Source organism: Macaca mulatta, chromosome 3 (assembly GCF_049350105.2).
Source record: "Macaca mulatta isolate MMU2019108-1 chromosome 3, T2T-MMU8v2.0, whole genome shotgun sequence".
NCBI lineage: Eukaryota > Metazoa > Chordata > Mammalia > Primates > Cercopithecidae > Macaca > Macaca mulatta.
The window spans coordinates 94,341,292-94,365,943 of NC_133408.1; the positions used below are offsets into that span (position 1 = coordinate 94,341,292).

At 42.3% G+C, this 24,652-nt stretch overlaps 1 protein-coding gene across 2 annotated transcripts in view; it reads right to left on the reverse strand.

Annotated features, from left to right (window-relative positions):
- The window catches only part of BMPER (BMP binding endothelial regulator), a 245,928-nt gene that overhangs the window by 194,558 nt on the left and 26,718 nt on the right, over nt 1–24,652 (reverse strand). For both annotated transcript variants that reach the window (XM_015133741.3, XM_015133740.3), the window contains exon 3: nt 19,090–19,189. In XM_015133741.3, the coding sequence (XP_014989227.2) occupies nt 19,090–19,189 (100 nt within the window). The remainder of the gene's footprint in view (nt 1–19,089; nt 19,190–24,652) is intronic.

The window sequence follows — 24,652 nt, forward strand, 5'->3', positions numbered from 1 at the left end:
ACAAATGGTTGCTATATTGATGAGATAGATTTATCAATTTTTCGTTTTTATGAACAGTGCTTTTGGTGTCAAGTCTGAAAACTCCGCCTAGCTCTAAGTCGCAAATATTCTCCTACGTATGTTTTCTACGAGTTTTACAGTTTTCCATTTCACATTTAAGTTTGTGATTAATTTTGACCTAGTCATATCATGTATAAAGTTTAGGTGAGGTGTTTGTTTTTTGTGTGTTTTTTTTGTTTGGTTTGTTTGTTTATGAACAGCTCACTGCTCCAGCGCCATGTGTTAAGAAAGCTAGCCTTCTTCCATCAGATCTCTTTGGCATTTTGTTAAAAATCAGGTGGATATATTTCTGTCTCAGTCCGGGTTCTTCATTCGATTCCACTGATCTGTGTGTCCATCCCTCTGTCCATTCCATGTCGTCTTTATTACTGTAGCTGTACTACACACGTTGAAATTGAGTAGACTGATTCCTCTCACTGTATTCTTGTGTTTCAAGGTTGTTTCAGTTATTCTAGGTCCTTTGCCTTTTCATGCAAATTTTAGAATAAGCTTGTCTATGTCTACAAAATACCCCTGCTAGGTGCTTTTTAGACCATTTTAAAAATTGCTTATATGGAAATATCAGGCTTGATCTATGCCTCATTGAGAAGCCTCGTTAACTGTGGAATGAAGCCTGCTTATGTTTGCCAAATATACTTTTGGGAAGCGTTTTTCCACGAGTAGTCCAAGGACTAAGGGCATTCCTAGGGGGCCTGTGAAAACACACATTCCTGTACCCATCTTTTTCTTCTTATCTACCACCTCTTTCACCTGGGCTGTTTGCTGGAGAGTCTGAGCTGAGACTCATTTGTTTGGGATGATTTTAGAACCATGCAGCCAGCAGAAGAGACACCTGATTCAACAGTGCAACACTGTACAGAGTCTTCTGGAAGTCTGTGTGGCTGCCTCTGATTTCATGCCATGACATCAGAGGGGTTCTTTGTTACATTTGAACCATGGGTAGATACGCGCATTAAAGAGAAAAATTCACCCATTCTAAAAACAGGACAAAACTGATGAAGGCCTTGGCCAGGCACAGTGGCTCACGCCTGTAATCCCAGCACTTTGGGAGGCTGAGGCGGGCGAATCACCTGAGGTCGAGAGTTCGAGACCAGCCTGACCAACATGGAGAAACCCCATCTCTACTAAAAATACAAAATTATCCTGGTGTGGTAGCAGGCGCCTGTAATCTCAGTTACTGGGGGGAGGCTGAGGCAGGAGAATCGCTTGAACCCAGCAGGCAGAGGTTGCGGAGAGCCAAGATCACACCATTGCACTCCAGCCTGGGCTACAAGAGTGAAACTCCATCTCAAAAAAAAAAAAAAAAAAAAAATTGATAAAGGCCTTAACCTATGGGCAGGAGCTGTGGAAGAGACTGCCAAATATCTGTCAAGAAAAGCAGCTACTGACCCATGTGATCACACCAGGAGAGGAATGAGGAGAAACCTCCACACCGTAAGCCCACACCTCATCCAAGCTGGAGCTAAAGCAGGCACTCATGGGAGCTGTACTGGAATCTTCCGCGCTCCCTGAATCTCAGAGCAACCATTGATTTCTGAATTTTAGTTTATCAACAAAGGCTTATACTTTTAAATTATATTTCTTTCATTAGAAACTCTTGTTAAAAAGAAGAGAAATATCAAACACCTGGCTTGTAATCAGTGGTGTGCTTCCCATATTTAACAGTCAGCTCTCTAAGAGGAAAAAGCCCTGACTTTGAAACGCATTCTGATTTCCAAGGTATGAATACTCCCACCGTGGTCAATTCCTGGCAACTAAGGTGATACCAAGAAAAACAGTGTGGGGAAGACAAGCACATCAGCACATCACGGTTTATAGCACTATATATTTTAACATTAGGTGCTAGTGGCTCTGTGAAACCTTTTATCTTCCTAACAGAAGACCATGAACTTTTGGGTAGAGTTTAGGGTATTTTATTAGCATTAGAGGTCATGCTGTTAATTCCATATACCTACATAGAAATATTTAAGCATACTGACAATCACATATTTCCAGTTTATGGCATTATGTCTGGCTCTCCTTCTCCTAAACTTGGTATATACAACACATCGTTTAACCAGGAGAACATTCATTCCAGGGGCTCCCAAGCCTGCTGAACATCAGAACCACCTAGGGGGCTAATTCAGAATATAGATGCCCAGTGGAATCTATATAAATATCTATCAACAAATGAGTAGATAAACAAAATGCAGTATATTCATACAATGGGCTATTACTAGCCTTTTAAGGAATAAAATTCTAATACCTGCTACAACATGGATAAACCTTGAAGCCATTACGCTAAGTGACAGAAGCCAGACACAAAAGGACAAATATTGTCTGACTGCACTTATATGCGGTACCTAAAATAGGCAAATTCATAAAGACAGAAAGTGAAATGCAGGCTACCAAGGGCTGAGGGGAGGAGAGAAAGAGGAGATGTTGTTTAATGGGTACAGAGTTTCAGTTTGAGATGATGACAAAGTTCTAGAAATAGATAGTGGTAATGGTTGCTCAACAATGTGAATGTACTTAATGCCATCAAATTGTATATTTTAAAATTATCAAAATGGTAAATTTTATGCTATGTGTGTCTTGCCACAAAAAAGAACACAGTTGCCTGGGCCTCACTCGTTGGGGATTATGATTCATTTGGTCTGGAGTGGGGCTCAGGCTCTGAGTATTTTACAAGCAGTCCTGGCAATTCCGAGACACAAGCAGGTTCAGGACCCACTAATCTAGTCCAGCCCCTGCATGATACAGAGGGGAAAACAAAGGTTCTGAAAGAAACGTCTTGGCCAAGGTCAAGTAACTAGAAGTGGCAGAGTCAAGAATTGATTCCCCATCTAATTCCAAGTCCTGTCTTCTTTTCACTTCATTCTTCAAATAACTGAGGGTCTTCATGACTATTATACAATCCTCAGGCTGTAAGGCTTAGAAGTTCCCTGTCTAGATGTCTGAAAATATTAACCGGGCTGGGCTTTTGCCCGCAGCTCCTCTGTGTGGCCTTGCCTCTCGAGGTCTGAAGATGTTTGCCTTGCTTCTGCATTCACAGTCTCATCAAGGTGGTCATGCCACATTCCCCGGAACCCAATATATTAAAAACTCACAGTGCAGGTTTGGAGGATGCCTGGACACTCTCGGACAGTCAGAGGACTGGCTCATGTGTTCAGCATCAGCCAGTCAATGCCCAAGCATGTCTGCAGATAAACATCTTCAGCCCTCCAACCACCAACCTACTAGAAACATAATTAGCTGGCTCTGGTGTAAATAAGCTCATATGGGGAGAAGGAGGCACTCAAGTTCATGAACATACCAATGTACATTGTTCACCTTCATTATCATATTAGTCTTGTTAAACATCAATCTCTCTAGCAGACAGATTTCTAAGCCAATACACATTAGCTCTAAGATGAGGTTCCTCTCCAAAACAAATCTAAAACATTTAATTCTAAAAAGAAAAAAAAAAAGGAATCAACTTCTGAAGAAACTAAAGAGCATTCTCTGATTGAAGTCCAGTAGGAACATTTACCGTTCAGCATCATGATCATTTTTAAAATAACAATCAGATGCCTGCACACTCATGCATCTTCCTCAATAGATGCATGTCACATATACGGACATACTTTCAGTTTCAGAGTTGCCAAATTTAAGCAGCAAATAAAAGAGAACCTAGACAGACTGCAGGGCCTTCAGTGTCAAATCATTCCTTTCCCGGGGTTTCTGATGATGCACCCCAAGTTTCTACCTAGAATACCTCACTTCATTCTCTCAGCTTTATGGCCCTCCATGAAACAATGTCATTAGAAGCCTCAGAGGAGATAAGAATGTTTTGGTTCCAAAACATTTTGAGATGATAAGCATCACTGTGATTTTATTCTCACAGTGAAATATACTATAAGACAGGGGGAGGGAAAAAACCATCTTAAAGTGCTGAGCAGTTTACTCCTCATGGCAGGTACACTATAAGCAGTCGCAGAGTCATTTTAAGAGCAGCTGCAGAAAACCCAAAGCTACATTAAAGGTTCATTTTATATGATGTTATAAAAGAAAGCAGATAATCACATCAAAATTATGGTACCTTGGAAATTCGAAGTCCAAATTGCATAATATTACTGGTGGCTTTGCACAAAACAAAGATCTACTAAAAATTACATTTAGGTGATCAGTAAGTTTATTAGTACTATACTATACTACAGCCACTACCATATGAAAATGTACTTAAACTGTGGTGGTTTTAATTATCTTTTTAAACCTCTATGGAATTCAAAGAGGGAACAATAAAATATCAAGGACCTGGAACTCGTCGGTAGACATTCAGTCATTTTTCAAATCCCTATTTATCCGTTCTCATTCTCTCCCTATCACTCTCACTCAACTTCAACTACCACCCTCCTCCACCATGGCCAGGAACAGTTGCAACCATTTAATGTGAGTCAACAGTACTACACGAAATATGCTCATGACATCATGAGACACACGCTGAACTAGGAAGCTTGAAACTTAGTTCCATTTTTCCCATCTTTCTCTTACTCCCTTTTATCCAACATATATTCAGGGGGCAGCCAGTCTGTACCAGGCACAGTGATCAGAGCTGAAAATACTATCATCCCTACCCTCCCAAAACTTCCAGTTTAGCAGGAGCTCCAGAAAATCAAAATGCTGAATCACAATTGAGGTTAGGTTAAGAAGAAAAGATACTTAATTGTACAGCAAGTACCCATGCATGCCGGGAAGGAATGTCCAAAGTGAAATCTAAAAAATGGATCAAAGTCAACTCTATAACATAGGGCAGAAAAGCACTCCAAGCAAAGGTTAGAGTATGTTCAAAATTCCACGGCAGGAAGTAAGTACAAAACATTGAAAGAAATAGAAGAAAACCTTCTGGCCAGGTGCAGTGGCTCACACCTATTATCCCAGCACTTTAGGAGGCCAAGGCGGGTGGATCACTTGAGGTCAGGAGTTCAAGACCAGCCTGGCCAACATGGTGAAAACCCATCTCTACTAAAAACACAAAAATTAGCTTGGCATGGTGGTGCATGCCTGTAGTCCCAGCTACTCAGAAGGCTGAGGCAGGAAAATCCACTGAACCTGGAAGGCAGAGGTTGCAGTGAGCCGAGATCCTACCATTGCACTCCAGGCTGGGCAGCAGAGAGAGAATCCATCTCAAAAAAAAAAAAAGAAAAAAAAGAAAAAAAAAAAAATCCTACCAGGAGAAGTGCCGAAGAAGACGGGGAGACGGGGAGAGCAAGACCCAGACCTTACAAGGCTTGATGGCCACCTAACCAGAGGAGGGGAAGGAATGGCCAAAAGCAAGCAAGCGTTTGCTAGCTTGTACTGTGTGCACTGATGGGCAAGCTATCTTCTAGCTGTATCATTCTTGATACATGCTTCTACTTACCATGTGTCCCAAAGCCACTCTGGCTATGGTTGGTAGAATTCTAACATGTATCCAACCCCTGATACATCTACTTTGTGCAATCCTTCCCTTGAGTGTGGGCAAAACCTGTGAATGTGATGGATGTCACTCCCATGATTAGATTGTGACCAGAAATTGTGCAGGTGTAACTTGAGTTATTATCCCGAGTGGGCCTGACCTACTAAGTGAGCCTTAGAAAGGGTGTACAAGTCATAAAGGTCCTCTCTTGCTGGCTTTGAAGAAGGAAGCCACTCTGCAGCTGCAAGGAACTTAATTCTGCCGACAGCCACATGAGCTTAGAAGAGGACCCTGAGCCTCAGATGAGACCAGCCCTGGATGACATCTTAATTACAGGCTTTTGAGACCCAGCTAAGCTGTGCCCAGAACCCCAACCCACAGAAACTGTGGGTTAATAAATGATGCTACTTTAGGCCATTAAGTTTGTCATAGCTTGTTGTCCATCAATAGAAAATTAGTACGCCGGCCATCAGCAGCAGAAGGAAGCTTTGGGAGGCTGGGAGCCGCTGAGACAACCCCCATTCTGATATGGCTGTCAGGCACTTTGCATATGAGACATCAGGGAGACCAGAACTACCACCCTACTCCACCAGGGCCAGGAACATTCACAACTTGGCCCACTTTAGAAAGTGAAAACGGATGCGCCAGAAGTCCACAGCAAGCCTTAGAAATCTAATCTTCTAACTTAAAGGCAACCACAAACTCGCCCCTTAAACTGCCTTCCAAAAGTCTACAAAATCTAAAAGACAAAGCCCAGGAATAAAAGGGTTGAGACAAATTTGACAAGGAAAGCTGATTTCTGTTTCAAGTTTCCTTACTAATTTTAACAACAAAAACAGCTTTTTGTGAAGTATGATTTTAATGTTAACAAAGTCCTTTTAAACAAATAGGGTCATTTTTATTGAAATGCCAGAATAACCTGGTTTATATTATGGGTAACCAATCTATGAATTGTAACATTTTATACATCTTTTTTTGGTTACAGAAAAAGAGCAGGGGAAAGAAATCCCTCTTGTTTTTTTGTCTTGTTTCTTTCTTGTCTTGAAAAACATATTAACAACCTCCACTCAAATTTCTGGGGCCAGGTGGATAAAATTATTTAAACTTCATAGGTTAATTTATCTATGCAGGCATTCCAGAATCTAACAACTTTCATCAAGAAGCACGTGAGAAATTCTCTTAAGTGCAATATCATGGAAAAAATGTGACACTGGAAGTGAATAACTCAATAGTGGGGAGGGAATGCAATCTCCAAAGATGTTTTAAGTGACAGTTTAGAGTCTCAGCATTAAATTAGCTAAGAGTAAAGCTAGAGACTTCTATTTTGTTAGAAATGACACACACACACACACACACACACACACACAAAGAAATGCAACATGCATGCAGAGAGAGAGTATGCAGAGGCTGGCTCTGGAAGAATCCCCAAGAACCTGGTACAAAGACTGTCTCCAGGACAAAGTCGCTGGGGTCAAGAGTGGGAGGGAAACTTACTTTTACTATAGATATTTTGGGTGTTTTTAAGTGTGTAATTGCATGACCTATTTAAGATATTGTATGCAGCCAAGCACACACATACACACACAAGAGCAAAGCTCATCTCAATTGTCTCACTGGAACACTGCTGCAGTAATAAGCAGTCATGAGTACTAGTGAGGGAAAAAATAATTAAGTTGAGGTTCCCAGATAAAGGACAATTAGTAAGAAAAGCCACTGGTTCCTAAGCTACATGTTGTCAGACACCTCCAAAAGCCTCTCTGCCCACATACTTTCTTTGAAATTGTTGGTCCACCCAGACTATAATCTGTCCTGGAGGGAGAAAGGGGCTGTGCCCGGGTGAAGAACTGCCGAGTTCATTTCTTTCTCTCTCTCTCTCACTCTCTCTCTCTCTCTCTCTCTCTCTCTCTCATTTACCTCTAGAGCCATCACAACTCATCTCTCCTCTTTCCTGCTTATCTCACAGGCAGTATGATACTTTATTAGTCCATTCCCACATTATTATAAAGAAACACCTACGACTGGGTAGTTTATAAAGAAAAGAGTTTTAATTCGCTTACAGTTCCTCTGGCTGTACAGAAGGCATGGCTGGGAAGGTCTTAGGAAACTTACAATCATGGCGGAAGGCAAAGGGGAAGCAGGCACCATCTTCACATGGCCAGTAGGAGACAGAGCAAAGGAAGAAGTGCCACACACTTTGAAACAACCAGATCTCGTGAGAACTCACTCACTATCATGAGAACAGTAAGCGGGAAACCCACCTTCATGATCCAGTCACCTCCCACCAGGTGCCTCCTCCAACATTGAAGATCATAATTCAACATAAGATTTGGGTGGGGACACAGAGCCAAACCATATTATATGCCAAGTAAGAAGAATGGGACAGTGGGAGTCAGAAGACCCCCTCTGCCTCTGAGCAATTGTACAATCTCTGTCATCATGTAAGTTTTCCCGTCTGCTAAATCAGAAGAGTAATCACCACCACCTCAGGGCTAAATACAACTCTGTCTATGAAAGCCTAAGATTGGAGCATTGTCTTCTCTTCCAAAGTATTCTCTAAACCTCTTTCACAGTATAGTTTACATAATTGACAGACCTTTCAGAGAAAGGCAACTCATTTCTTATTTGGGAGGCAAAACCTGGGGCAAAGAGTATCCAGGTTGATTAGATATAATAACTACCAGAGAATTTGGCCATGTCCAAAAGAAAGGAAAGCAGAGGTTGAGGAAAGAACTACTCTTTTGTTTGGGCAGCAGACAATGCATGGTTATGATTGCCAAAATAAGTTTGGTTAAAAGTAAGCAACCAGATTGGCACATGGCTAACTCAATGTTTCCATCTTAAAACATTTCAACAATAAAACAACTCACTCTGTCAACACAGAAAGTGTGATTATTTTCATATAAGAGTTTTTTTAAATGTTTATTTCTATATATGGTTAGTAGCTGGTTCCCTCCAAAACAATCACATAGCAATATTCTGAAAGGCATGATCATCTTCCAGGTCATTCTCGAAGCAGCACTGAGAAGAGGTCCCTTATTCATGACCTTGTACTATATAAAAGGCAATCTATAATTAATAATGCTTAATCTATTACCTCTATTACCATTATTCATGGTCCCCCTTTACATTGGTCAGTATTGGTCTATAGAAATGAGCTCAATTCTCTTAAATTTCACAATGCATGTTTTGCTCTTTAATTCTTATTTATCAGAACCTAGGGTAGTTGACCTCATTTTGGAAATCAATGTGCAAATATTTATATTTTGCCTTTTTCTTTTCATGAGACATCATAGGATTTTAAAAATCAAATATAAAAGTTAAACTATTAAAAAATGCAACCTGTGGGATCATAACCCATAGAAAAACAAGACAAAACACAGAAAAATCAAAGACAAGAAAAGGTTATGGAAAATAAACCCCCCTTGACAAATGAAAGACTTTTTTTTCAATCCTTCATCAAACTCTTGTGGACAATTAATATTTCAAGCTCTATATGAAGAAAGAAGATGGAATTTGACCTATAAATGTCTGAAACACACCTTATTCATTTATGATCTACTAATAACAAACATATATTCAGATAACAAGCACATTATTGTTCATGAAAGAACCCCACATTAAAGGGTGATTTTCAGTCCAAGTAAATACAGAAAAGCTGCCAAAACCATCTGTTTGACTCCCGATGATCTCATTTGTTTTCATCAAACAATATCGAGTTTTTTCAAATTAGATTAATCTTCTGCCCAGTTGTTAGGCTATTTGGATAAAAATGCATAACTATTATTAGCATAAAAATAATCTCAAAAGCACACTGAAATACTTGCCTGAGAGAAATTAGTTACATTTACTTACTTTTTTGTTTTAAAGAATATTCTGGCTTCATAAAAGCTAAGGACAATTTGGTAAGCAGCACTATTCTATAAATACCTGGCCCGTGGATTCATAAATAATTGCTAAATTAATGAATGAATGGAATATATGAGCAATGCAATTAAAGAAAACAGGAACACAAATGCATGCACACACAAAACCTTTCTAAGTGTGCGTTTGAACTATGACTTTTCACATTTCTATCCTTAAGCAGATGTTCTCTCCTACCATTGCCTTTTTAAAATCAGCATTTTTTCCAGAGGAAAATAAGTAAAAGTCATGATAGGATTCTGATATATTTTTGTGTGACCCCTCTACTCCTCCTCAAACAATCAACAAACAAACAAAAACTTATCACAGATTTGTTTTAAATCAGATTTGTTTAATTCAAGGAAGCCTAGAAACTGGTACCTTCACAAGTTTCCCAGGTGATTTCGAGTGGCAGGCAATGACTAAGACCTATGTCTTGCCTTTGTGTGTGCCAGAACCTTCACCCGGGAGCCTTCTGCAGAGCAGCCCTTTTTGAATGTGATTACCTTTCACTTGTTCATATAAACACATTGCTTTTCTGGAAAGCCTTCCCAGGCACATCCCTGATTCCGTGCCTGCTAGCTATCCTCCTTCCCTTCTGATACGGTTTGGCTGTGTTCCTATCCAAATCTTATCTTGAATTGTAATGCCCATAATCCTCACATGTCATGGGAGGGACCCAGTGGGACGTAATTGAATCATGGGGGTGGTTTCCCCCATGCTGTTCTCATGATAGTAAGTTCTCACAAGACCTGATGGTTTTATGAGTGTCTGGCATTTCCCCTGCTGGCTCTCATTCTCTCTCCTACTGCCCTGTGAAGAGGTGCTTTCTGCCATGATTGTAAGTTTCCTGAGGCCTCCCTAGCCATGTTGTCAACTAAACCTCTTTTCTTATAAGATACCCAGTCTTGGGTATTTCCTTATAGCAATGTGGGAATGGACTAAAACGCCTTCCCTCTGCACTCAGGCATGCTTTCCCTAGAGAACTTTCCAACCAGATGGTACTTCTCTGTGTCCCCTTAATGAAGCAAGCTCCTTGAGGATATGGTCACCCTCTGCTTGATCCTGGGTCACTAATGCCTTGGAAATGAATGACTGAACTTCTCCAGGCCCTCATTTTCCTATAAAATAAGATAGAAATCATATCACTGTTGTGATGACTTAGTGGTAAGCATAAACCAGCTAACTTGGTATCTAGCAATGGGGAACATAAGTCCTTCTGGTACTTCCATGAAGATAACAGATGGAGGTAAAGGTCTTAAAATCAACCAGATAATTACACCTCACAATCTGCAGCGCTTCAACAATACTACATGGACAGGCAGATGGCTGCCACAGTTTTCATGAGCCTCAGGATGAGAGCTCTTGGTAGACAAAAGCAGTAACACTGGTCAGGCACGGTGGCTCCCAGCATTTTTGGAAGCCGAGGTGGGTGGATCACCTAAGATCAGGAGTTCAAGACCAGCCTGGCCAACATGGCAAAACCCTGTCTCTACTAAAAATACAAAAAAAATTAGCCTGCTTGGTGGCGGGCACCTATAATCCCAGCTGTTTGGGAGGCTGAGGCAAGAGAATCACTTGAACCCAGGAGTCGAAGGTTGCAGTGAGCCAAGATTGCACCACTGCACTCCAACCTAGGTGACAGAGTGGGACTCTGTCTCAAAAAAAAAAAAAAAAAAAAAAAAAAACGGCCGGGTGCAGTGGCTCACGCCTGTAATCCCAGCTCACGCCTGTAATCCCAGCACTTTGGGAGGCCGAGGCAGGCAGTCAGGAGATCAAGACCATCCTGGCTAATGCGGTGAAACCCCGTCTCTACTAAAAATACAAAAAATAAGCTGGGGCGTGTTGGCTGGCGCCTGTAGTCCAGCTACTCGGGAGGCTGAGGCAGGAGAATGGCATGAACCCAGGAGGTGGAGCTTGCAGTGAGCCGAGATCGCGCCACTGCACTCCAGCCTGGGCGACAGAGTGAGACTCCATCTCAAAAAAAAAAAAAAAAAGAATAAAAACAGTAACACTTTCTATCACACTAGAAGGTGATCAACATATAAAATTATGTTTTCCTGCAGGAACAATGTCATCTCTGAGGAGCTGTATTCTTTTTTTTTTTTTTTTTTTTTTTTTTGAGATGGAGTCTGGCTCTGTCGCCCAGGCTGGAGTGCAGTGGCGCGATCTCGGCTCACTGCAAACTCCGCCTCCCGGGTTCCCGCCGTTCTCCTGCCTCAGCCTCCCAAGTAGCTGGGACTAGGCGCCGCCACCACACCCGGCTAGTTTTTTTTTTTGTATTTTTAGTAGAGACGGGGTTTCACCGTTTTAGCCAGGATGGTCTCGATTTCCTGACCTTGTGATCCGCCCGCCTCGGCCTCCCAAAGTGCTGGGATTACAGGCGTGAGCCACCGCGCCGGGCCGAGGAACTGTATTCTGATCGGCATCCTGGCCTTAAAGAATAGGAACTACCCGTGAAGACCCATCAAGAATAGGTATAGTAGTAAAGACCAACTTACAATACATATAAACTTCTGTAATTATTTAAAGGGATAAAATGGCATTCCACATAATTATAAATAACTATGCACATTAATTACAGAAGTAGCTCACACAGATAAAGTACACATAGAATAAACTATAAATAGAACCTTAACTATAGAGTAATTTGAGGAATTTTAAATAAACCAAATTTCTTAAGAGACTAACCAAGAAAAAAAGGAGATGATAACATGCCTTCTTCTCTCATACTTTCCCTGTATTAGAAGTTTCAAAACTAACAAAAATAATAATAATTTCTGAGCTATTTCAAAAGTTTCTAATGCAGAATATGTTTTATGATTAGGATGACAAAAATGATAACAATAATATTTCTCATTGAGAAAATCATTCTTAGGCTGGGCACTGTGGCTCATACCTGTAATCCCAGCACTTTGGGAGGCCAATGCAGGAGGATCACTTGAGGCCAGGAGTTGGAAATGAGCCTGGCCAACACAGTGAAACCTCATCTCTACTAAAAATACAAAAAAAAAAAAAAAATGCCAGGCATTGTGGCACACACCTGTAATCCCAGCTACTTGGGAGACTGAGGCATGAGAATCACCTGGACCCAGGAGACAGAGGTTGCAGTGAGCCGAGATCACACTACTGCACTCCAGCCTGGGTGACAGAGAGAGACCTGTCTCAAAAATAATAATAATTAATTAATTTAAAAATAAATAAAAATAGAAGAAAAAAATCATTCTTCAAAATAAGAGGCCAGTAAAACATTCCCCACATTTTTCATCTGGCCTATATTCTAAATTTAGTCCATTCTATCACTGAAGTTCTGCAATACTGGACCAAATTCTGCGATAACACTACCATTTAAGTGTTAACTTATTGACAACTGTCAGTGCTTTCTACACTTTATTGTGGAAAACACAACAGCAATTGATGGCGCTCAGTTAGGCTCTTTAAACAGAGCTTGATACCACTTCTCACCAAACCACCAAAAGGGAGAGGAACATATCCCCAGTAATATGGGGAAATCCAGAGCAGGAGAGAACTGGGTCAGGAGTGTGAATGTGCGGTCTGAAGTGGGGGAACTCGCTAGATGGAATGGAAATCAGGGAAGGCAAGGATATCCAAACAGGTCTAAATTTTGCCACGTGTGATGCCAGCTTTCCCTCCTAAAGTCTATCATCTTTTATGGAGAAAGGGCTTAAAAACTCTCAGGGAAGAGGGAAAGAGAATAGCCTTGTCTTTTTTGGAGCCGTTTAGTAAAAATGTCCATCGTAGTTTGACACATGCACACCTTTTCTCTCAACCCTGTGATTTCTAGGTCTCTGTCCTTAAGGAACAGACACACATGGGCCTGACAGGAATGACAAGCTGGTTCCCTGCAGCTTTGCAAAAACTCAAAATCTAAATGGCTATCAATAGGGAGGTGTTAGATGAATTACTCTGTATCTATACTATGAAATCCATACAAGAATTGAAAAAGCATGAACTGGCCTGGGAAAGTTCCTAAGTCACATTGCTGTTGATTTTTGGATTTTTTGTTCTTTTGTTTGGGTTTTTTTTTTTTTTTTCTGGCCAAAGCAAACTGCAAAAGACCATTTCTTTCCAGTTATGTAAAACTAAGAGTACACAGACAAAATTACATATACACGTAATAAACTGAAAAAGGTCCGGAAAACACACAATAAATCGATAACAGTTGTTATTTCTGAGCAAAGTGGGTTTCACAGGCTCAAAAAGAACTTCTTTCTCCTTTCTTGTTTAACTTTTTTAGTACAATAATATATTAATGTAGTGTTTAATTAAATTTAAAACTAAACATAATTGTGCCGAGGAAGGAAAGGAGAATGAGAGAGAAGTCAGAAGGGAAAAAGAAAAGAAAGTTCCAACAAATCGTGGGAGGACGTGAGCCAGTTCTTGGGGTTCAAGTCCCCCCACTCCCATTTACTTACACAATCAACGAACTGGGAAAGACTTCCGATAAGCATTCCCCAGCACTTCAACATCAGAGTGATGTTTTCTTGGTCATTATCTGCTGTTTTCCTTTATTTCTTTTTTAATCATTCTAGTGATTTTCAAAATAGGAAAAGCGCAAAGGGTCAAAGAGAAAACATGGTCTCCCACTACAAAAGGTAAAGAGATTTTTCATGCCTACATGGTCTTAAGCTTGATTTTTCTCAAGAATGTTGACCATGACAGGTAATGACTATCAGCCTCTAAAAGCTGTGGGATATGGTTCTCATTTCTCCATTAGGAAGGCCGACCCTCTCTCTTTTTTTCCGTTGTTTGTCTGGTAGCTGTGGTCCTCAAGCCTGTCTGCATAAGGGTCTCAGTGGAAACTTAAAAATACTACAGTCAGGGGCCCAGGCTGGGTGCTGCTGATACAGCAGGCCTGCAAGCCTAATGGTGAGACCACCTGGGTCTGTCTCCCATCTCTGTCACTTACTAGCTCTGTGACATTGGGAAAGTCACTAAGGCTCTCAGTGTCACCATTTTTCCATCTATAAAATGGGGCTGACCTTGTGAGGATTCAGTGCCTGCCTCTAAGTAAGTACCACCAGGAGTACTACCTGCTGCTGTTTTGATAAAGAGGATGATCATTTTGCTGACCTGGCAAGCCCCAGGAATCTGCATTCTAACTGCTGCTTCTGTGATCCATTACATTTTGAGAAACACTGTTTATACACATTCCCTCAGGTAAAAGGAAGAACAAACAGGAAACAACATTCAAGGGTAACTTGCAGCATCTAGTAAGCTTTCACTATTGGTCATCCACTAACAATACTAGATTTCACCTTCCCATATGCTTGCCGATAGAGCCACGCCCTGCACCCGTTCTGCCTGGCACCCACTGCACTATGTTAGGTACAAGCTGTGTGCACCTCCTCAAGAGGCCTGACCACACAGCCTGGTGAGCAGCTTTAAAAGCTGCAAAAGGTAGTACCTCTGAATGCAGATACCGTTCAAAATACGGAGAATTCAGTCTATCCGCACTCCCGTTACAATGTGTTAAATCAAGGGTGCCCAACCCTGGGCCACGAACTCCTACTGGTCTGTAGCTTGTAAGGAACTGAGCCACACAGCAGGAGGTGAGAAGAGGGCAAATGAACGAAGCTTCATCTGTATTTCCAGCTGCTCCCCATCACTCACATTACCGCCTGAGCTCTGCCTTCCGTCAGATCAGCTGCAGCATTAGATTCTCATGAAGTACAACCCCTACTGTGAACTGCACATGCGAGTCATCTAAGTGTGTACTCTATGAGAATCTAAAGTCTGATGATCTGTCACTGTCTCCCATCACCCCTAGATAGGACCATCTACTTACAAGAAAACACGCTCAGGGCTCTCAGTGATTCCACATTATGGCGAGTTAGATAATTATATTACACATGACAATATAATAATAATAGAAATAAAGTGTGAAATAAATGTAATGCATTTGAATCATCCCCAAACCATCCCCCCACCCCGGTCCCTGGAAAAATGGTCTTCCATGAAACAGGTGCCTGCGCCAAAAAGGTTGGAAACCACTGTATTAAATGATCTGATAAACAAGTCTCCATTTCTTTGCTAAGGAGACTCCATTGCATATTACGTTACATATATATAACATAAACATATATTTATTTATATTAAAATTATTATATTTTTATTTCTAACATACATAAATTATATTATATATAAATATATAATATAAATTATATAATATATAAATTATATTCAAATATGTAATATATAAATTATATTATATACAAATATATATTATATATAAAGTATATTATAAATATATAATATAAATTATATTATATATAAATTATATTATATAGAGTATATTAAATTATATATAAATATATAATATATATAAATTCATTGACCCTGAGGCAATCATGCCTAGACATGATTTAGTTATAAAGTATTATCAGCAAACTTCTGCATTACTATGATTCCTCGCTAAACCACTCTCATTGAGCAAGAACAGTCAAAAGCTTCAGCATGAGCATGCAGGCTCTTGTTAGAGGACTTATCAGAAATGCAGCTGCTACTGCTGTCTCAGAATTTCTGCTACCCACTTATTTGTTGTTGTTTTCCCCTATATGAATGCAGAATGCAAAAGAGTTACGGAGAAGTTTACTGGGATTCCTTGGGAGGCCAAACCCAGGTTGGGTTAACACTCAGATCTGAGGGGCCTTGGGAATGTCCTCCCAAGGGTCTCCCTCCAGTCCTTATTCCTTTACTACACAAGGCTCTTTGGTTTTAGCTTCTTGCCTTTATTCACATTCAAAGCTAAAACCCAAGGTACAACCTAACTGCCCAAAGATATGGTCAGAAATGACCAAATGAACTTTGGTACACTCTTACAACAGAATCTTATGCATCTATTAAGGATAATACATCCAAATAACAGAGATGTTATGCCCTAATGTTTAAGTAGGAAAAAATACAAATAATCCAATATGAGTAGTAAAATATCAATCCTGTAAATACTTTTACATGGGAAAATACGGAAATAAATAGATGATAACAATTGTTATTTCTGGATGGTGAGATTATTTTTTTTTCCTGCTTTTCCACAGTTTAGACTATTTTTTGAGGCTTCTCCTATAAGCATAAGTTGCAATTCCAAAAAAAAAAAAAAAAAAAAACTTCACCAAAATACTGGGAGTCTCCAGTATTTAAGAGTGAACAGTACTGTGTCCCTTAAAACCCTTGAGACAAGCACTGTATTATGAGGCAGAAAGAGAGAAAACAAAGGGTGCATATTAACATCCACTCTAAGGCCCCTGAAAAGTCAGACTCACTGTATTAGTTCATTTTCACACTGCTACATAGAACTGCCCAAGACTGGGTAATTTTTAAAGGAAAGAGGTTTAATTGACTCATAGCTCAGCATGGCTGGAGAGGCCTCAGGAAACTTACAATCATGGCAAAAGGTGAAGGGGAAGCAAGGTACCTGCTTCACAAGGTGGCAGGAAGGAGAAGTGCCAAGCAAAGGGGGAAAAGCCCCTTATAAAACCATCAGGTCTTGTGAACGGCATGAGAACAGCATAGGGGAAAACCACCCCCATGATTCAATTACTTCCACCTGGTCTCCTCCCTTGACATATGGGGATTACGGGGATTACAATTCAAGAAGAGATTTGGGTGGGGACACAAAGCCAAACCCTATCACCCATTCAGAAGTCCCTCTCATGAAGGTCCACCTTAGGGCAGGGCAGGATTCTTGACCCCCCTCCCCCAAATGCCTTGGAATTTCCATCAGAAAGAGAACTCAGGACACTGTACTCGCTGGCCTATCCTTGGGTCCAGTTTGGTTAGAAGAGGCTTATCATCTTAAGCTCAAAAAGAATGTTCAGGAAATGTGTTTGTCTTGGGTATCTCTTTCCTTTGAAATATTAAGATATGACGAGGAAAGGGTGGTGATAAAGGAACTGGCAGGTCAAGAAGGAAAGAAGGCTACACACTACAGCATGAAAAAGCTCCCCTCTGCACGACCAATCGTGGAGAAGCAAACCGAAAGCCTGTCAAGCATGCGAAGGGCACCAGTTATACTTCCATTACCTGAGAGATGTTGACATGCAGTACGGTGAATGCATCTTTCCATGTTAGTCCCTCCAACACAATTGTCCTCATTCTTTGTTTTTTGTTTTTGTTTTTTGAGATGGAGTCTTGCTTTGTCACCCAGACTGGAGTGCAGTGGTGCAATCTTGGCACACTGGAACCTCTGCCTCCTGCATTCAAGTGATTCTCCTGCTTCAGCATCCCCAGTAGCTGGGATTACAGGCACCCACCACCACCCCTGGCTTTTATATTTTTAGTAGGGATAGGGTTTCATCATGTTGGCCAGGCTGGTCTTGAACTCCTGACCTAAAGTAATCTGCATACCTCAGCCTCCCAAAGTGCTGAGATTACAGGTATGAGTCACCATGCCCAACCTGCTGTCCTCACTTAACAAATGAGGTGATGAGATCAAGAGAGGATCCATGTCTCCCCCTGCTCACATGGAAATGTGGTGGATGAGTTTCCCGAGGCTTAAGACAATAGGCATTGATTGTCTCACAGTTCTGGAGACCATAAGTCTAAGATCAAGGTGTCGGCAGGGCATGCTCCCTCCGAAGGCACTTGGGAAGAATCACTCCTTGCCGTTGCTAGACCCTGGCGGCCCTGGGTGATCCTAGGCTGGTGGCAGCATCACGCCAGCTTCTGCCACTCTTTGTGCATCACATTGGATTTGGGGCCACCCAAATTCAGTATGACTTCATCTTAATTAACTATACCTGCAAAGGGCCTAGTTCCAAACAAGGTCACATTCTGAGCTTCCACGTAGACGTGAAATTTGGGAAACATTCTGCCAGCCAGTACACTTGGATTGGGACTCGGCAGGGTGACTCCAGAGCCCACACCCGAACACTGGGCTAATGCTGCCTCCTGCGTGGCCCCACACTGTGAAGCCCTGTTGACGTATAGACGGTGTGAAATCCCCAGGGAGCTGACGATCTACATGAAACCGCAGAGAGGGAAAATCACACCACTGCGGTATCCATGTGGGCTTCTGGACGCCATGGAAATCTAAAGGGGATCGTGGCAGATAAGGGCTGGGCACCTTGAGCACAGGCAGCACCCGGATAGGTTGGGAAAAAGACCCACACTAAGGCCACAAGAGAGGTGAGAGCAGGAACAGCACATTCCTGACGGAGCATGGGGCTGGAGGGCGATGGAAAATGAGGCTGGATTAAGGAGACGTTAGAGATGCTTCCAAGACAGGCGGAGAGACTTAGATCTAATTTGGAAGGAAAGGAAAATTTTAATGAGGACCAAAATGATAAAATACAGGCATAAAGACTTCTCCAGGAGAGGTGGGCAGGGTGAGTGTGGAGCCTGGAAAAACTGAGTGTTGAAACTTGTTGACAAAATATGCTCATGTGTGTGTGTACAAATATGCAGGGGCATGGTGGTTGCCTCTTCGCTACAACATTTTAACAACCTGCCTTAGAAAATAAACCAAATATGCAGATGCTCACATACTTTCATCCCTCCTCCAGGAGAGTCCCCTTCCTCCCAGCCCCAGACACACACATACACACAAACACACACACGCACACACACCCTACTTCTCCTCCCCACCCATGTGCACCCCAGCCAAGAACTGAGTGAAAAGAAAGGTGAGAGAAAGAGAAATAAAAATGCCTGAAGCAGCAGCCAGGAGAGAAGACGGCCAAGACATCAATCACCTTTGCACTGTTCACAACAGGCTCCCCTCTGCTTGACGGCCAGGGCACAGTCTCGGGACAGCACGGGGCACTTCTCTCTCTTACATGTCACTTCCTTGTTCTAGGCAAAAAGAGACACGAGACATTTGAAATAAATATCAAACAGAATTCCCCAAATCCTAACACACCATGGAGGTTTTCACAGCCCCCCTCTTATCTTGCCTTCACTTGGCAAGAAAACGCTGTGAGAGCAAATAGGATTTTGCTGTCTCTGAAACAGAAACGCCCATCCAGGAACACAGGACTTTAGAGATCAGAGTCAGATGAGAGGAGATGAAAAGTTCCTTCTTTAAAAAGCCAGCTTCACCTAGATAACCAATTGCCAAGGGAGAAGTTCTCTCCCGCTCCTTCAGATTCTAAGGTTTCTTTTTAGTACACACTGCAGAAACGATAATATTTGTGTAAACCATATTTTGCCTGTTGGGCTACCTGGGCCAGGACTGCATTGTGAGAACAAAAATATTTTCACATGGCCGTCCAACAATCCTTAATAGTAGAGTGCATTAAAATGCAGCAATCTAAAGTTCCAACTCAAATAATGACAAAGTTGAGTATTGGATCGGCTTGGTAAAAGAAAAAATAATATTCTCCATGCCAAGCAGAGACACAGACGTCAGTGCTTTATAGCTGTGGGACAGCTGCGTTATATTAGCACTTATGCTAATGAACGTGTGGTGAACATTTGCATCTTTGGTTTTTTCCTGAAAGGTTAGCTGTTAAAATGTTTTAAAGAAGATACAAACGTGATGGATATGCCTGTTTATATATGGATTGTATGCACCTGAACCAAAAATACTGTCTCAAAGAATTCAACAAAATGTGAGATTTACCAAGTGGCGACCACATGCTAGGTGCCATGGCTTTCATTCTCACTAAAATTCTGTGAGGTCAGTATCATTATCCCCATTTTGCAAACAAGAAAACTGCTGCTCAGAGAAGGCAGCTGACTTTTCCAAGATTACCCAGCTTTCCAGTGGGAGGGATGGAACTCGAGATGAAGACATAAATGTGTGCACACCTATGCCCTTCCCTGGATGACAGCAAGCACTACCAGTGCCTCATTTGGGGGCAGGTTGGAGAGGAGCAACTGGCCAGCTCTGCTCACCTTGAAGTGAACCTAGAACACTCTTTGAATATGTATTAATAAAGAAGAAATCCAAACTCAGCCCTGACAACAAATTTAAGAAGATTCTCAGGTGTACCCAGTACGCCTCCATGTCACGAGACTAAGAAGATCTCACCATTTCTTGCTCAGAACCAAGGAGACACATGCGAGCCTGCAGGAGTGTGTGTGTGCATGTGCATATGCATAAGTGCCTGCGAGCTTGTGTGTGTGTACGTGTGTGTTTGCGTGCGTGTGTGTGTGTGTGTGTGTGTGTCTGTGTTGGAGTTTGGGAACCCAAGCAAAGCTCATGCACCACAGTCTAACCCCAAGGCAGTTCCAAAATAAAACGTGTCACCTTCTATGCTGCCCTGAAATTTCCTGGGAGTTCCAGAGCGTAAGATGCTCCCAGGGTCTAATTCTAAAATAAATCCAGGTTGCCATCCCCTCTCCTTTCAAAGATGAGAACGTCTGTGAGTGTCAGAACCCCACTCCCTCCGACTCACAGTCCCAACTGCCTGAGAGTGAGTTCTACGGGGGAGGATTGGGGCTTGCCTTGCCCGCAGCTGTTTCCACATCAGTCCTGTTATTTCCCTGCCCTCGTGGCTTTTGCAAGGGGAACTGAGGCATAGAAATAATGAGCCACAACCGGCGTTGCTCAAACTTGTCCGCTGAATGGCACACATAGAAAACGATGCTCATTTCAGCTAAGGAACTCTGGGATGAATGTGGTGAATGTTCCTGAAACTGTCCCAGGACTTGTCCAACACCCAGAGAAAGGACATCAATCCACAGCCACCTGCACCCCACACCTGCAGGGGCTGCTGCTGCTGCTTTGTTTTCTCATTTACTGGTTGTCCTTATGATGGGAGGGTGACCTGAGTCATCCAGTCTCTCTCTCTCTCTCTCTCTCTCTCTCTTTCTCTCTTTCCTTTTTTGGGATCTGTTATATGGTACATGCTCTCAAGGGACTGACCTCATTTACTCCTAAAATCCTGTGAGACAGTGACCCTCATCCTTAGCTGCACATTAGAACCCCCTGTGGGATTCTTAACAAAGACTGCCGTGGTTTCCCACCCCCTGCAGCTCAGATCTGGTTAATCTAAGGACCAGGCATGGGTATTTGTTCAAGCTCCCAGGTAATTCCAGTGTTCAGCTAGGGCTGAGAACCACTGCTGTCAGGGGAGAGTATTTCTGTGGCTGCCGGGGCTGAGCCGGGATACGGAGCTGTCCACAGTCCCTTTGTGAACAGCAGACCTATAATCTGAAGCCAAGCATGCTGGCCCCACGCTCCCCAGAACTCCTTCCCTCACCCCCTCTTCTCCATGACAATGGTGGCATCAAGGCTAACTCTAAGGCACGGCCCTTAGATTGATTTTTATAATTTTTGCTTAAACTACAAAGGTCAAACAATGTTATGGTCACCCTTCAAATTAAAGAGACATTTTTTTTAAAAAATTACTAATCTCCCCCAACTCCCACCAAAGTCATCCAGGATAACCACCAGGTATGTATGCTGCTCGGCGGTGTCGACAGACACTTCGTTTTGAAAAGCGTAGTTCTTGCAAGCTATATTTTATCCCGACTCTCCTACCCCAGGAAAATTGTGAAAGAAACTTCATTAACAGAGCTTCTGCTACCAGGACTTTATGGCTTTATGCATTCAGCAAACCTGGCTGCAGCCTTAGCCAAGGGACACTCCCAAGCGCATCTCCTTTCTGAAGGGAAGAATCTTCAGATACAGACAGTTCAAAGCTCTCAGGGCAGTCAAAGTGAAGACACAATCTGGGATCTGATAAATAGGAAGGCACACACTCACTTAAATATAGGAACTCTTTGCTGACTTAGAAACCTGGGAGCCAGTCAAAATCCATAACAGGATCCCAAGATTCATAATAAATAGCTTGTAATTACAGTCCAGCACAAAAGTTATTCCAACCAGATGGTTTGTAGATTCACATCTGGCTTTTTTTTTTTTTTTTTTTTTTTTTGGTACACACACATAGAACAAGTCTAAACCTTAGCTGTAGATTTAGTGGGATTTTCCCCCTCTTATTCCACTGGGAGTTTTTAAATATTCTATCAACGGTCACATTGGTACGGAACTGCCATATCTGATCCCTGCCCTGGTGTCTGATTGGTGTGAATGTGGAGTATGTCTTTGGAATCCCAGGCCTTCCAAGAAGAAAATTTAAAAGCTCAGGGAATTGCTGGTGAGAGCCTGATTCCTCCATTTCCTTAATTGAGTCCAGCAGCTACAGAGTAAATTCAAACACAGGTTAATTAAGACCACTCCATTCGCTTTCCCAATTTTGCCAAGAGACAAAAACACTTGTCCTCGAGCCAGTAACTCTGGTGAGAAGTGACACACGCAAAGCCATGCCTTCAGGACTGCCTCACCCCTGGGCTGCCTCATCCCCACATGCACTACGTGTCACCACTGTGACTCGAGGTCAGGGCTCATTCCGTTCACATCTTCATTCAAGAAACATTTTCTAATACGGGCTCACACTTACTGAACTCGTTCTCTGCGTGTTCAGGCTCTGTGCTAAGAATCTTACGTGCATTTTTTTCACCAAAAATTCCTCATGATGGCCATCTTACAGAGGAGGGATCAAGGTTAGGAAACTTGCCCAGGGTCACCCAAGAGACAGATCTGGAATACAAATAGAGGTCTGTCATTTAAATGCCACACTTTGCTACTTCCCAGGCATTCAGGATGCAGAAGAGAACAAAATAATGTTCCTGCCCTCAGGCTGCAGGGGAGATTGGTGCCTTCCTGGTGGCTCCAGACAGGAACTGTCTTAACTAGAGCAGAGCAACTCCAGGGGCCTGTGTCATGGCCAACCACGGGAAGGTTTGCAGACACCAGCTGTTTGCTGGTAACAAAGAAAGTTGTTCCAATTTGGATAGCAACAGGGATGAGACTATCATGCCTCTGAAAGCCAGACTGGCATCCTCAAACACTTTTCCCCAAATCCCAGCTTGGGTTTGAGTCTCTCCGAATCTACACAAGAGAAATGGTGGCAAAAATACACTCAAGGAAAAGGTCGGAATACTCTTAAAAAAAAAAAAAAAAAAAAAAAAACCCTAACCAATGAATAAGAGCAATAAATCCCACCGCATCTTTCATTCTCAGTCTCCCGTGAGTCCCTCTTTCTAAGGTTGCCAGCCAGCGGTCTACCTGTTGTCAAAAGTGTCTGTCTGCATTACTGCCTCCTTTAAGGAAGATAGTTAACCGATTCTCTAACATTGATCAAATACATCAAAACCCAAAACGTAGCCTCTGGAGGCACATTAAATGAAGTGCCAACATGAAAAACTAAAAGGGGGGCATAGGGAGTAAAACATTTTTTAAAAATCAACATGACTGGCAACAAAGCTCTATGAGGATGTGAGCCAAACCACAGCTCCTGCCGCAAGCCAAGTTCAAACAGGATTCCGGCAGTCAGCTTGCTGTGTCTGAGATCTGCCACGAGATGGCAGCACAGAGTGCCCGGTCTCAGGAATTGCAGCCCTGAGACCGCCAGCGCCGCCTTGGGAGTATTTCCCAGTGTCTGGTGGGGAGGGACATGAACTTTCCCATGAGCATAGGGCGGAGGTGTAGAGAGAAGATAGCAGAGCACCGCCGTGAAACGTTCCTGTGTGCTTTCCTCGACCAGAAAAACACGCTTTTGAGATGCTTCTGTTCTATTCCAAGCCCCAATGTCTTGAACGTATTTTTTTTTCAAAGATTCTTCCAGAACCAATCCCATTATGGAATACGAAAAGTATTCTTTGACCTTTCATTTATAATAAAAAATAATCAAAATCTGAAGAGGAAAATACAGCAGCTAGTATGATGAGGGTAGTGGAGGGAGACGTGTCTGCTGGCAGATCCTTTATTTTTAGACTATGAAACACCATCACAAATCTCTCGAAATAAGAGTGCAAATGAAAAGACCTCGTGCCTGCCTGCTGATCGTCCATTTGGTCAGCCATGCTGTGAAGGTGGCAGATCCACACAAGACCCTTCCCCTAGATGATGGCATTATTTTCCCTCCATCCCTGTCTCTGATGACAGCAAAGCCTGCCTGGGAAGCAAACAGCTGTCATTTGGCAAACTAGCAAATTCAAAGTGACAGATCCTTTTTCAGGAAACAAAGAAGGCTGTGAGGTTGTGGTATTTTTTTCTGCCCGAGTGAACAATACTCAATATGTCAATGAAGCACATGGGCCAGGAAGCGGCAGAGTCCCGTTATTCCATCGTGGTAGTCTTTTTTGGGGACGAGCTTACAGATTTTGCTACCTTCAAGAATTCTCCACCAAAATACAAATATCCCTGGGGATAGACCCACATTCATCCCAAATAGCCAATTTCTTGGGATAGATGCCCCACCCTGGCGACTCTGAGAGGAAAAGTTGCTTAGCAATGGAGGCTTC